At 44.6% G+C, this 14,273-nt stretch overlaps 1 protein-coding gene across 3 annotated transcripts in view; it reads left to right on the top strand.

Moving 5' to 3' along the window:
- Positions 1 to 13,500, top strand: part of ercc6 (excision repair cross-complementation group 6) — a 62,525-nt gene extending 49,025 nt beyond the window's left edge. For all 3 annotated transcript variants that reach the window (XM_065023402.1, XM_065023404.1, XM_065023405.1), the window contains 9 exons: positions 4,862 to 4,957; positions 6,203 to 6,421; positions 6,559 to 6,669; positions 7,070 to 7,189; positions 8,312 to 8,406; positions 11,230 to 11,375; positions 11,465 to 12,145; positions 12,521 to 12,689; positions 12,792 to 13,500. In XM_065023402.1, the coding sequence (XP_064879474.1) occupies positions 4,862 to 4,957; positions 6,203 to 6,421; positions 6,559 to 6,669; positions 7,070 to 7,189; positions 8,312 to 8,406; positions 11,230 to 11,375; positions 11,465 to 12,145; positions 12,521 to 12,689; positions 12,792 to 12,933 (1,779 nt within the window). In that variant the 3' untranslated portion in view covers positions 12,934 to 13,500. The remainder of the gene's footprint in view (positions 1 to 4,861; positions 4,958 to 6,202; positions 6,422 to 6,558; positions 6,670 to 7,069; positions 7,190 to 8,311; positions 8,407 to 11,229; positions 11,376 to 11,464; positions 12,146 to 12,520; positions 12,690 to 12,791) is intronic.
- The last annotated feature ends 773 nt before the right edge of the window (positions 13,501 to 14,273 follow it).

Raw genomic sequence — 14,273 nt, 5'->3', positions numbered from 1 at the left:
GGTCTCTTTCCAGTAAGTGTTCCCCTTTGCCGATTTAGAAAATGGTTGATGTTTCTTTAGATGATAATGACAACAAAGCGCAATATATGGATTAATAAGGTTGGCACGTGTGGTTACAAATAACAACATTTTTATATTTGACATTCAATTAAATACCTGAATTCCCAACAAAATGTTGAGATTTTATTTTATTTTTCTCATTATACAATTGTCTACGTGCAATAATAGTCCATATTTGATGGGTTTTTACAAATTGAGTTGTCTTAATTCATTATGTAGCTGTTACATTTATCAGAATGTGTTTTTTACCTTCTCAATTTTGATGACCGTTGCTAGTTTTAATGGGTACATCTTGGGGTTTACCAGAGGTTTTATACAGTTGAAGACGGAAGCTTACATACACTTAGGTTGGAGTCATTAAAATTAGTTTTTCAACCACTCCACATTTTCTTGTTAACAAACCTATAGTTTTGGCAAGTTGGTTAGGACATCTACTTTGTGCATGACACAAGTAATTTTTCCAACAATTGTTTACAGATTATTTCACTTATAATTCACCGTATCACAATTCCAGGTGGTCAGAAGTTTACTTACACTAAGTTGACTGCCTTTATACAGCTTGGAAAATTCCAGAAAATTATGTCATGGCTTTAGAAGGTTCTGATAGGCTAATGGACATAATTTGAGTCAATTGGAGGTGTACCTGTGGATGTATTTCAAGGCCTACCTTCAAACCCAGTGCGTCTTTGCTTGACATCATGGGAAAATCAAAAGAAATCAGCCAAGACCTCAGGGAAAAGAAATTGTAGACCTCCAAGTCTGGTTCATCCTTGGGAGCAATTTCCAAACGCCTGAAGGTACCACGTTCATCTGTACAAACAATAGTACGCATGTATAAACACCATGGGACCACTCAGCTGTCATACCGCTCAGGAAGGAGACGCATTCTGTCTCCTAGAGATGAATGTACTTTGGTGCGAAAAGTGCAAATCAATCCCAGAACAACCGCAAAGGACCTTGTTAAGATGCTGGAGGAAACGGGTACAAAAGTGTCTATATCCACAGTAAAACGAGTCCTATATCGACAACCTGAATGGCCACTCAGTAAGGAAGAAGCCACTGCTCCAAAACTTTCGTAAAAAAAACAAGACTACGGTTTGCAACTGCACATCGGGACAAAGATCGTACTTTTTGGAGAAATGTCCTCTGGTCTGATGAAACTAAAATGAACTGTTTGGCCATAATGACCATCATTATGTTTGGAGGAAAAATGGGGATGCTTGCAAGCCGAAGAACACCATCCCAATCGTGAAGCGTGGGGTTGCATTGCTGCAGGAGGTAGGAAAATTATGTGGATATATTGAAGCAACATCTCAAGACATCAGTCAGGAGGTTACAGCTTGGTCGCAAATGGGTCTTCCAAATGGACAATGACCCCAAGCATACTTCCAAAGTTTTGGCAAAATGGCTTAAGGACAACAAAGTCAAGGTATTGGAGTCGCCATCACAAAGCCCTGACCTCAATCCTATAGAATATTTGTGTGCAGAACTGATTAGGCGTGTGTGAGCAAGGAGGCCTACAAACCTGACTCCGTTACACCAGCTCTGTCAGGAGGAATGGGCTAAATTCACCCAACTTATTGTGGGAAGCTTGTGGAAGGCTACCCTAAATGTTTGACCCAAGTTAAACAATTTAAAGGCAATGCTACCAAATACTAATTGAGTGTATGTGAACTTCTGACCCACTGGGAATGTGATTAAATAAATCATTATCTCTACTATTATTCTGACATTTCCCATTCTTAAAATAAAGTGGTGATCCTAACTGACCTAAGACAGGGACATTTTACTAGGATTTAATGTCAGGAATGATGAAAAACCGAGTTTTTAAATGTATTTGGCTAAGGTGTATGTTACCTTTTGACTTCAATTGTATATGTGTGTCTATTTTAGTCAGGGCTTCTCCCACCACCTGCCCTCCCTCAGCCCTTTTCTCTATCCTGACTGGCTCCCCGTGAATAGTGCTGGCTGTGCTGCAGCACCTGTGCGCACACTGTTCATTAGTGTAATCACTTGTTTCTCCGTTGATTAGAGGAGCAGGTCTTCATTAGGGTGGCTAGCTAATATCTGGTTGGATCTCACAAACCTACACCAGTGTTTCCATTGGTCGGATTTTGGCAGATTTTTATTATTATTATAATAAAAAATGTTTTAGCTGATAAATAAAACTGCCGCTGGCCAATTTGTCTTGGAGAAAAGTACAGATACAGAGCCTATGAGCGGAGAATCTGTCGGACAGCTTCTCAAAATCTCATTCAATGCTGCTGGACTGAAGTTTGTGCTTTTATAAGCCCAATCATTCCGTTACAAATCTAAATGTGATTGTGTGTTTTATACTATTTGTATTTCTCAACTGGTAATTGTAGCGCGCTTCCCATTCACCTTTTCAAGTGCATATAAGCAATAGTAGGCAGGCTTCAGCGTGTCACACCGCACTTTGCAATAACCTGGAGGCCGTATGCATTTTGAAAATGGTTTGAAACCTGAACGTTTTACTTCATATTATGAGGCATGTCTTACCTTGGTTCAAAGTAAAAAATCTGACCATTGAAACTTGGAGGCAATTATTTTTAAAGACTTACATATGCTATTGAAACCAGTAGGCTTTTTCTCTCATGTTCTAAACTCAGCAACAACAAAAAAAACTCCTCTCACTGTCAACTGCCTGTGTTTTCAGCAAACTTAACATGTGTAAATATTTGTATGAAAATAACAAGATTCAACAACTGAGACAACTGAACAAGTTCCACAGACATGTGACTAACAGAAATGGAATAATGTGTCCCTGAACAAAGGGTGGTCAAAATCTAAAGTAACAGTCAGTATCTAGTGTGGCCACCAGCTGCATTAAGTACTGCAGTGCATCTCCTCATGGACTGCACCAGATTTGCCAGTTCTTGCTGTGAAATGTTACCCCACTCTTCCACCAAGGCACCTGCAAGTTCCCGGACATTTCTGGGGGGGTGGCCCTCACCCTCCGATCGAACAGGTCCCAGACGTGCTCAATGGAATAAAGATCCGGGCTCTTCGCTGGCCATGGCAGAACACTGACATTCCTGTCTTGCAGGAAATTACGCACAGAACGAGCAGTATGGCTGGTGGCATTGTCATGCTGGAGGGTCATGTCAGGATGAGCCTGCAGGAAGGGAGGAGGATGTCTTCCCTGTAACGCACAGCGTTGAGATCGCCTGCAATGACAAGCTCAGTCCAATGATGCTGACACACACTGCCCCAGACCATGACGGACCTTCCACCTCCAAATTGATCCCGCTCTAGAGTACAGGCCTCGGTGTAATGCTCATTCCTTGGACAATAATCGCGAATCCGACCATCACCCCTGGTGAGACAAAACAGCGACTCGTTAGCGAAGAGCACTTTTTGACAGTCCTTTCTAGTCCAGCGACGGTGGGTTTGTTCCCATGGGCAACATTATTGCCGGTGATGTCTGGTGAGGATCTGCCTTATACAACAGGCTTACAGGCCCTCAGTCCAGCCTCTCTCAGCCTATTGCGGACAGTCTTGACTACTGATGGAGGGATTGTGCGTTCCTGGTGTAACTTGGGCAGTTGTTGTTGCCATCCTGTACCTGTCCCGCAGGTGTGATTTTCAGATGTACCGATCCTGTGCAAATCAAATCAAATTTATTTATATAGCCCTTCGTACATCAGCTGATATCTCAAAGTGCTGTACAGAAACCCAGCCTAAAACTCCAAACAGCAAGCAATGCAGGTGTAAAAGCACGGTGGCTAGGAAAAACTCCCTAGAAAGGCCAAAACCTAGGAAGAAACCTAGAGAGGAACCAGGCTATGTGGGGTGGCCAGTCCTCTTCTGGCTGTGCCGGGTAGAGATTATAACAGAACATGGCCAAGATGTTCAAATGTTCATAAATAAACAGCATGGTCGAATAATAATAAGGCAGAACAGTTGAAACTGGAGCAGCAGCACAGTCAGGTGGACTGGGGACAGCAAGGAGTCATCATGTCAGGTAGTCCTGGGGCACGGTCCTAGGGCTCAGGTCCTCCGAGAGAGACAACGCACTCTGTGCAGGTGTTGTTACACGTGGTCTGCCACTGCGAGGACGATCAACTGTCCGTCCTGTCTCCCTGTAGCGCTGTCTTAGGCGTCTCACAGTACAAACATTGCAATTTATTGCACTGGGCACATCTGGAGTCCTCATGAGGAAAAGCTGAGGAAAAGTACATTGTGGCAGTTATTCCAACATAACTGGCCCAGCGTCATCTGGGTTATGGGAGGGTTTGGGCGGTGGGTGCCTGCAAGCTGACTTAGGTCGTCAGTTGAACGGTGTTTCCTCCGACACGTTGGTGCAGCTGGCTTCCGGGTAAAGCGGGCGGGTGTTAAGAAGCGTAGCTTGGCGGGTCATGTTTCGGAGGACGCGTGACTCGACCTTCGCCTCCAGATCCCGTTGGGGAGTTGCAGCGATGATACAAGATCGCAATTGGATATCACAAAATTGGGGAGATAAAGCGGGTAAAAAAAAAAAAAATGAATACCCATCATCTAAATGTGATTTCTGTCATTCTGAGCACCGTGAGTGGACGCCCTAAATCAGGTAACGCACCCAATGCATGTGGGTCTGGTAAACTTCTTAAATGTCCATTAAATTCAAATGCTGCCAGTCAGATCCCCCCCCACACACACACACACACACACACTATTCTGTTCAGTTCATTAATTGTCTCCCTCGGGACAGAGCCTCTAGGCTGAAACCTCTTGTCTTTGATTTCCGCTCACACACTTGTTTCATCAAGGGGTTTTAAAGTGAAGGCTTGTGTTTCTCCAGGTTTTGTTTTGCAGGCTAACAGAGGCGCAGCGTGAGGTATATCAGGGCTATCTGGACTCCAAAGATGTCTACCAAATACTGAATGGAGATATGCAGGCGAGTCTCTCTCTCTCTCTCCCTCTCCATATCCTCTCATCTACCTCTTAGCTGGCTCTCCTCCTCCTCTTTCTGCACTGAGGCTCTTTTTGTTATTGATCAGAGAATTGTATCTATCAACATTTTTTGATTGATTGACCTTTTGGCTTTGAACAGTCAAGTCAATTGTCTGTCTATACAAATTATTGTGCTGTAACCACAGGCTGATTTTTATTTTCATTTTAAGGCCCATGTATATATATTGTTTCGTACGACCATCCTGATCTTGCGAGTTTACATTCTGTTTCACTGTGAAAACGAAAACAAAAGTGCAGTGGTCAGGATGGTGGATCGGGGCTAATATATCTCAAGTTATGATCTGGATTGGAAATGCACGTTCTGGCATCCCACTGAAAGACGAGTACCTAGTTCAGGTTAAGCCGGTTATTCTTCCAGGAAAAAGATGGGCCTTATTCATAATTTAACACAAACACTGGAGTACTACCCGAGATGGTCTATAATGTTGAGATATGCCATTCTATGGGTTTTGCTCGACATGATGCATGCATAAAGCTTTCTATAGGGACCTGTATGTTATCTCGGTGTGTCATTCACATTAGGATATGTAAGGTCAGTGGTATGATAACTGATGCCTGGTCAGAGGAATGCTCTACAGTGGTTTTTGAGTGTATCTCTGACCCGAGGAAAGGCTTTTACACCAACCGTTCTTCATCACTGCTCTATATTTCCTTGTGCGCGCGCACACACACTCTCAGTGGTCAGTCCTCTCCTTGATGTGGTCTCTGAATCCATTAACCCACATTACTAATGCAGCACTTGGCTAGTGCACTGCAAACGCACAACGCACTCTTTGCCTTCTGCAGGGAATTAGTTATGTCGGATCATTCATTAGGACCCTTATGGAAATAATTAGTCTGAAAATGTGTTTGTTTAAAGGGACCAACATCAATATGATCATGGAAATATAATCAAATGTAATGTTGTTGACTGGAAAGCATATTATTTTCTAGCTTGCTTCTTTTTGTAGATCCTAACAGGGTAGATGCAAAAAATCGATCAATGCTGTGTTTACCAAATGTTTTTGTGCTATGATCAACCTTAAGTTTTGTGAGCTATCTTGTGACACATCGACTGACAAATAAAACAGTTCTACCACAAAGTTGGGGAACACTATCCTCCTAGTTCACAGTGACTGTTTTATTTATTAATGCATTTATATATTGTGTTTTTATACTTCATTTCCAGGTGTTCTCGGGCCTGATAGCACTGCGTAAGATGTGTAACCACCCGGACCTGTTCTCTGGGGGTCCCAAGATCCTGAAGGGTATACCAGAGGACCAACTGACTGAAGAGGAACACTTTGGCTTCTGGAAACGTTCCGGCAAACTGATGGTGGTGGAATCACTGCTCCGACTTTGGTTTAAACAGCAACACAGAGTCCTGCTGTTCACACAGTCCAGACAGGTATGTGTGTGTTGGTGGAGGGGGGGGGGGCGACAATGACTAGGTGGGTCTCAAGTTCCATAGAATATTAATTTGACAATCCTGTTAGGCCTAATCCACAACTCTTTCTTCCTCTCTTTCGCGCCATCTCTTTCTAGATGTTGAGGATATTGGAGGTGTTTGTGAGGGAGAATGGCTACACCTATGTGAAAATGGATGGTACCACCACCATCGCCTCCAGACAGCCTCTCATCGCTCGATACAACGAAGTAAGGGTCTACAATTCTACCCTTTTCACACTTTCTTGCAGACCTGAACCAAACTGTGCTGGCTCAGATATTTCCTTTTCACATTGTGAAACTATGAAACCAGCAACTATGGTTGACGCGTAGTCAGGCCTGTTCAGTATAGCTTAGGTTTGGATCGTCTCGATTCGGCTCAGTAGTGTGAAAAGACCTTTCAGTAAAAAAATCTTAGCGCTGGGGGTTAGATTATTAGTGTGGAAACGGCATATTGTCTAGCCTGCTGCCCAGTGTCTTTGGGTATCTTCGCATATGGTCCCATGATCAGACGTGTCCTGATGAGTGATTTTAAAAAGTACTGTAAGAAATTGTTCTGTATATGCTTTGACCACCATTATATCCTAATTTGTCCTCTCCTCCTCTCCAGGACAAGTCTATCTTTGTGTTCTTGTTGACCACCAGAGTGGGGGGGCTGGGAGTCAACCTGACCGGAGCCAACCGAGTCATCATCTATGACCCCGACTGGAACCCTAGCACTGACACACAGGTACACACACCGCTGACCATAGGGTCGACAGACTCCATGGTACACAGACATTCGTTGCCTAACCATGAATCTCCTGCTATTGTCTTGTCCCCTAGGCTCGATGCGCATATGTGGAGGATCTCACACACACACACACTAACACACTCTTATCACACTCTCACCCCCATGTCCCTGTGTTGTTGTCCCCTAGGCTCGATGCGCTTATGTGGAGGATCTCACACACACACACACTAACACACTCTTATCACACTCTCACCCCCATGTCCCTGTGTTGTTGTCCCCTAGGCTCGATGCGCTTATGTGGAGGATCTCACACACACACACACACTCACACACTCTTATCACACTCTCACCCCCATGTCCCTGTGTTGTTGTCCTCTAGGCTCGATGCGCTTATGTGGAGGATCTCACACACACACACACACACTAACACACTCTTATCACACTCTCACCCCCATGTCCCTGTGTTGTTGTCCTCTAGGCTCGATGTGCTTATGTGGAGGATCTCACACACACACACACACACTAACACACTCTTATCACACTCTCACCCCCATGTCCCTGTGTTATTGTCCCCTAGGCTCGATGCGCTTATGTGGAGGATCTCACACACACTCACACACTCTTATCACACTCTCACCCCCATGTCCCTGTGTTGTTGTCCTCTAGGCTCAATGCGCGTATGTGGAGGATCTCACACACACACACACTCTTATCACACTCTCACCCCCATGTCCCTGTGTTGTTGTCCTCTAGCCTCGATGTGCGTATGTGGAGGATCTCGCACACACACACTCACACACTCTTATCACACTCTCACCCCCATGTCCCTGTGTTGTTGTCCTCTAGGCTCGATGCGCTTATGTGGAGGATCTCACACGCACACACTCACACACTCTTATCACACTCTCACCCCCATGTCCCTGTGTTGTTGTCCTCTAGCCTCGATGTGCGTATGTGGAGGATCTCGCACACACACACTCACACACTCTTATCACACTCACCCCCATGTCCCTGTGTTGTTGTCCTCTAGGCTCAATGCGCTTATGTGGAGGATCTCACACACACTCACACACTCTTATCACACTCTCACCCCCATGTCCCTGTGTTGTTGTCCTCTAGGCTCGAGAGCGAGCTTGGAGGATCGGTCAGAAAAAGGAGGTGACTGTCTATAGACTACTGACCGCCGGGACCATTGAGGAGAAGATCTACCACAGGTAGGAAGGGAAGGAGGGACACTTTATTCATATCACTAGCCAATCACCGAGGTATAGCCCTCACTTCCTGAGGGGTTCAAATACAGACTTTGCATATATCTGAGCTCGCTGCATTTTGCCAAAGGCATCAAGAAGGGTAACATTTACTTTCTCAGGCCCCATTATGATATAATATGCCATTTTAGCAGATGCTTTCATCCAAAGCGATTTACAGTATTGCGTGCATACAATTTCGTATATGGACTTCCCAAAGAAACCGCGACGCTGACGTTGCAAGCGCTCTAGTTTCAAGTTTTATTTGTCACATGCACAAGTACAGTGGCATGCTTAACTTGCAAACCCTTCTCAACAGTGCAGTATTCAATATCAAAATAGGAGAACTATAAAAACAAACACGAGAAATACATTTTAGGTGCAGGTATACTGCATTAATTGAGGTAGATGTGTACATGTAGGCAGGGATTAGGAGAAAGTGACTGGTAGCAGGATGGATAAATCACAATAGTAAACAATACAGCAGCAGCGTAAGTGGTGGGTGGGTGTGTGCGTGGTGGTGAGTGTCAGTGTATGCGGGTTGAGACCTGTGAGCGTGTGCACTGTCAGTGCATACAGTCCACGGTGGGGGTAGAGGCTCTCGCTCTCTCTTGGAGCCTGTTGGTCCGAGACCTGATACTCTGGTACTGCCTGTTGGACAGAAGCAGAGAGAACAGTCTATGGCAGGGCTGGCTGGAGTCTTTGGCAATTTTTCTTCAGATACTGCTTGGTGTGTATGTCCTGAATGGCTGGGAGTTCGCCCACAGTGATGTGCTGGGACGTCCGCACCACCCTCTGTAGGGCCTTGCGGACAAGGGTGGAGCAATTGCCACACCAGGCAGTGATGCAGCCGGTCAAGACGGGATCCAGTTGCAGAGGGAGGTGTTCAGTCCCAGGGACCCAAGCTTGGTGACAATCTTGGAGGGGGCTTTGGTGTTGAACGCTAAGTCATAGTCGATAAAAGACGTTCTCACATAGGATTTTCCCCTTCATGTCTAAGTGGGAAGGGCAGTGTGGAGTGCAATTGAGATGACGTCGTCCGTGGATCTGTTGAGGCGGTATGAAAACTGGAGTGTCTCCAGGGTGTCTGGGGTGATGGTGTGGATGTGTCATGGCCAGCCTTTTCTAAGCATTTCATGATTACAGATGTGAGTGCTACAGGGCACTGTGGCAGGTTACTTTAGATTTCTTGGGAACAGGAACGATGGATGGTCATTTTGAGGCATGTGGAGATTTACAGACTGGAACAGGGGAGGTTGAAAATGTCCGTTACGACACCTGACAGCTGGTCTGCTCCTGCCCTGAGGATGCGCCCTGGTATTCTGTCTTGCTCAGTGGCCTTATGAGTGTTGACGTGTTTAAAGGTCTTACTCACGTCAGCCTCGGAGAGCGAGTAATCCGGAACAGCGGGAGCCCTTATGCAAGGCTTGCGGTATTGTCAATGAAGAGTACATAAAAGGCTTGAAGATCATCTGGTAGAGTGGCATCGTTGGGTAGCTCACGGTTGGCTGGTTTGTCCTTTATAATCCATTATGCATTTTCGTCCTTGCCCAATGCATTGAGCATTGGAGCCAGTGCAATAGGATTCCACCTTATTCCTGTATCGTCTTTTTTGCATGTTTGGGGGTTCTACGGAAGTTGTAGCGGGACTTCGTCATGTGACCGTGGCTACTTCCTTAGCCTCACGGTTAGCTACGTTGGCTGCAATAGCCCTATGTGTAGTGTGACTCTGTCCTTTAGTTGAACATGTGGTCTCAGTGTTAACCCAGGGCCTTTGGTTGGGAAAACATCTGACCTTTACTGTAGGGACAACGTCATCGGTGCACTTTCTGATGAAGCCGGTGACGGGGTGGTAAAAGTTGGCGATGTTGGCGAAGTCCCGAAACACATTTCTTGTCCCGTAAAATGTAGCCTCTGCTTCATTGGACCACTTCTCCACTGAGTGTGTCACGGGCACTTCTTGCGAAGGAAGGCCAAGGGAGTGACTTGTAAGTGTACTTGTTGGTCGTATAACAGTAGTTTTAGAGCCCCTAGTGGCATAGAACACTTGCTGGGAAAAGTTAGGCAGAAAGAACCATGTCTGAGTTTAATGCATCAAGTGGAAAAACGTAAATGTAACAATCTATGTTAAATGGAGAGTTGAAGTTAAAGAGAAGCGAGGGCCAGAAAAGTCATGTTTGGGAAAGATTTGGTGAAGTGGTTAAAAAATATATATTGATAGCAGTGCCAGCTATGTTATGTGTGTCGTTGTGAGAGCACTATACAAATTCCACAGTCACAAGACAGGTTGTCAAATAGGCCTATGGCACGTCAAGGGGAACTGTAGCGTACTATTCAGACTGGTTAAATGGACACTGAAATCTATAACCTCTCGCATATTAACTCCTGCAGAATTTAGCATTTCTTGCAGTAAAATTATACACCAAATGTTGGCAAAATTTTGACTCCCAAATAGCCTACCAAAAAGTTGGAAATTATAAGCAGTAACCTGTCTCAAAATCATCCCGCCATAGCATACAGCGCATTTTCTATATTATCGGGTTAGGGTCGGGGCTTCAGATTTTCACTTTGTCACATATAGTCGGCGATTGCGGATAGGTTATTAGCAATTGTGTGTGTGGGTGAACAAACAGCTGACCGGCCACAGGGCTACAATTACTTCTGGACCTTTTACTGTGTCCACGTTTCAAGTAGCTCTTCACCTGTGATAAACTGAACTATTGAGATTCTCCTCCCAACACCACCAGGAGAGACTGTGTTAATATTCACCTCTGGTGTTTTTCCCTTCAGGCAAATCTTCAAACATTTCCTGACCAACCGCATTCTGAAGGACCCCAAACAGCGACGCTTCTTCAAGTCCAACGACATCTACGAGCTGTTTACCTTATCTAACCCTGACGGGACGCAGGGCACTGAGACCAGCGCTATATTTGCAGGTACACACACACACACACACACACACACACACACACATGGTTCCGCCTGTTTTTATTTCCACTCATTTTTATTTCCACTCATTGTGTAGGCACCGGTTCTGATGTCCAAGCTCCTAAGAAGCCAGTCAGACCAAGGTCTAACCATAGACACTCTGTAACCAATCACAATGTTAGCTCCACTGGAGGTGGAGCCATCCCTTCCCCATCGCCCCGGCCTGGAGACAGGACCATCCACCTTCGCAGTAACATCTCTCTCAATAAGGACAGCCAGGAAGCCAACCAGGGCGAGGCAGATATTCCTATTGGACAGTCCCAGACAGAATGTGACACACAGCATTCTAGGGAGGAGGGAAGCAATGCTCATATACTCACAGACCCAGACAGAGACCAAAACTCCCTTCTGACCCACAAACACAGAGACTCACCCGTGACCAGCCCAAACCCACACAAACATTCACACACTAACTCTGTCAGTCCCAGCACACAGAAACAACGAGACAAACACAGTCCACACAAACACAGAGAGTCTCAAGGACCCGGCCCCAGTCCCTACAAACACCGGGAGAAGAGGAAGCACTGTGACTCGACAGTAGAAGGACCTAAAAACAAACACGGGAATCAGAAACAGGCCAAGGTCGAGGGTCATCGCATCTCTTACCTGGTGAAGAAGAGGAGCTACAAAGGACAAGAGGAGCGCGAGGAGCAGCCGGAGAAACAGGACCAGAGACAGAGCGACGACTATGTACTGGCCAAACTCTTCAAGAAGTCGGGTATGTTTTTATGTTAATACATGTTTACAAGTAATGAAATATATTTTTGTTGGTAGTTATGTCGCTTTAATGCTTATTCAGGAAAGTTATTATAAAGTGTTATCGTACTTTCCTTTACGCGTTTCAAGAAATCGGGTACCTCTGCACATGAGGCATTATTTGCCAGGTGAAGTTTTGTTGGACTGAAGGTGAAGCTCTTCGTTTAAACCGTAGAAGATTAACTAGCATGAACCAAACGGTGTTTTTGCGTGCGTGTTTTTTTCTATGTGGTGTTTAAACCACAATTTGTGTTAATGATTTTGTCCTACAATCACAGGGTAAAGTAAAGCTACACAGTGCCTCTTTAACCTTCTTCTCTCGGTCTCTCCTCTCTAGGTATCCACAGTGTGATGCAGCATGACTCCATCATGGAGGCGTCTAACCCAGACTTTGTCCTGGTGGAAGCTGAAGCTAACAGAGTAGCTAAAGACGCTTTGAAAGCTCTGAAGGTCTCCAGACAACACTGTAGACTGCCCTACAACCAACCTGCCCCAGCTCCAGCCAGGTACACGCACACACAGACTATCACTGTAGACTTCCACATTGAGTGGAGGATTATGGGTATTGTAGTTTGAATATGTGTGTGGGTGGTTGTGTGTGTCTACAGGAAGAGGTTTGGTCAGAAGAAGAATCCTTTGCTGTCTGCTCCTCCTGCTACAGTTGTCCCAGCTCGGGACAAATGCAAGGTAACTACACACCTCAACACCACTGAGGTAGACAACATATTTGTATTAGGGCACACAAAATAAAATGGTTTTCACAGGGTGTCTGCTGGTCCTTAAAATGTTTTTTATTTTTTATTAATTTAGCTAAATGAAAGGCCTTTAAAATGTCTTAATGTCAGTTTTCAATGGTCTTAGAAAATTCAACCGGAGACGACTGTGTTTCCGCAATGTTGTGCAGCTGCTTATTGTTGCCACCACAGCAAAATAAACAGTATAGTGCATTGTCTTCATAATTCCTCTAATGAAAGTGTCTGCCCATGTTCCTGTTTCGCCAGGACCTGCTGCAGTGATAATGAGCGAGCCACTTTTAACTTCCTTTTCCACTGCACTTATTTTGGAGGAAAAAAAGTGTTCTGATTCTAGCTATAAGAAAAACACTGCAATCCTGTGTAATATTCAGGGCATAAAATGAACACCCGCCACCTGACAAATGCAGGTAGATTTTGGCATTGGTGGGTAAGAATGTCTAATTCACCAGCCACGTTGGCGTGTGGTAACTCCGGGCTCTACAGTGTGAGTGTTTAATTTTTTAAAAAGTGTGTGTTGTGATTTTATAGCAAAATAAATGCTGCAGTAGCTGTTTTCAAAGTATTTCTGCCATTTTGTTTCACATCTACTAATACACAAAGAAATCTGAATCTTAAGGTTATAGTTATCCCACCTTGCAACAGCAACTCTGCCTGTCTGGGGGGCTGTGACCACTGAAAGATTTGTTTTTAGAATTATTGGGCACAGGCATAAAAGTTGGTCTAATGTACTCTGAAGTCTACTAAAGTGAGACTTTGTCCTCGTGTTTCTTGGCAATTTACATTGTTTTGTTCACAAGCTAGGTTGCTTTTCAATGTTTGAGTTTGCTCTCGCTGCTAGCAAAAAGAGACATTGTTGGCCTCAACTAGTGAAGTTCTCACGGGAACATGTGATGACTCCAGCAGCCCTGTTACCAAGGTTACCTTAAAGGGGCAGCTAAAGTGTTTTGTCAGATTTTTTTGTTTAGTTAAAATACTCAGGTCACAGAATATTATATTAAATCAAGCAATATACCACATTAATTCTTACTAATAATAAATGTCTTGTTTTAGAAACATTACTAAGCATGCTCATCATTTTCTTTGTCTTTGTGTAATTATGCCAAAAACAAATCAAAGTTGCTGCTAGATTTTTTTTATCTACCAACCACAGTGGCTGGTATAGAACAAAGTTTGTTTAAGGCCCTGGTAATACTCATCACAGTTGAAGAGAGGATGTTCTCAGCTTTGTGCAGGTATATTGTTTTTTTTATTTCTCAGCTGTCTATTTTACAATCGAGATATGGATCTGCGATACTTATTGGACACATTCAGACACATGTTTCGGTCTGTTTACCT

Source organism: Oncorhynchus nerka, linkage group LG10 (assembly GCF_034236695.1).
Source record: "Oncorhynchus nerka isolate Pitt River linkage group LG10, Oner_Uvic_2.0, whole genome shotgun sequence".
In the NCBI taxonomy this organism is placed as follows: domain Eukaryota; kingdom Metazoa; phylum Chordata; class Actinopteri; order Salmoniformes; family Salmonidae; genus Oncorhynchus; species Oncorhynchus nerka.
Note: the sequence above shows the minus strand (reverse complement) of the source record. Positions and strands in the feature narration are given on the sequence as shown.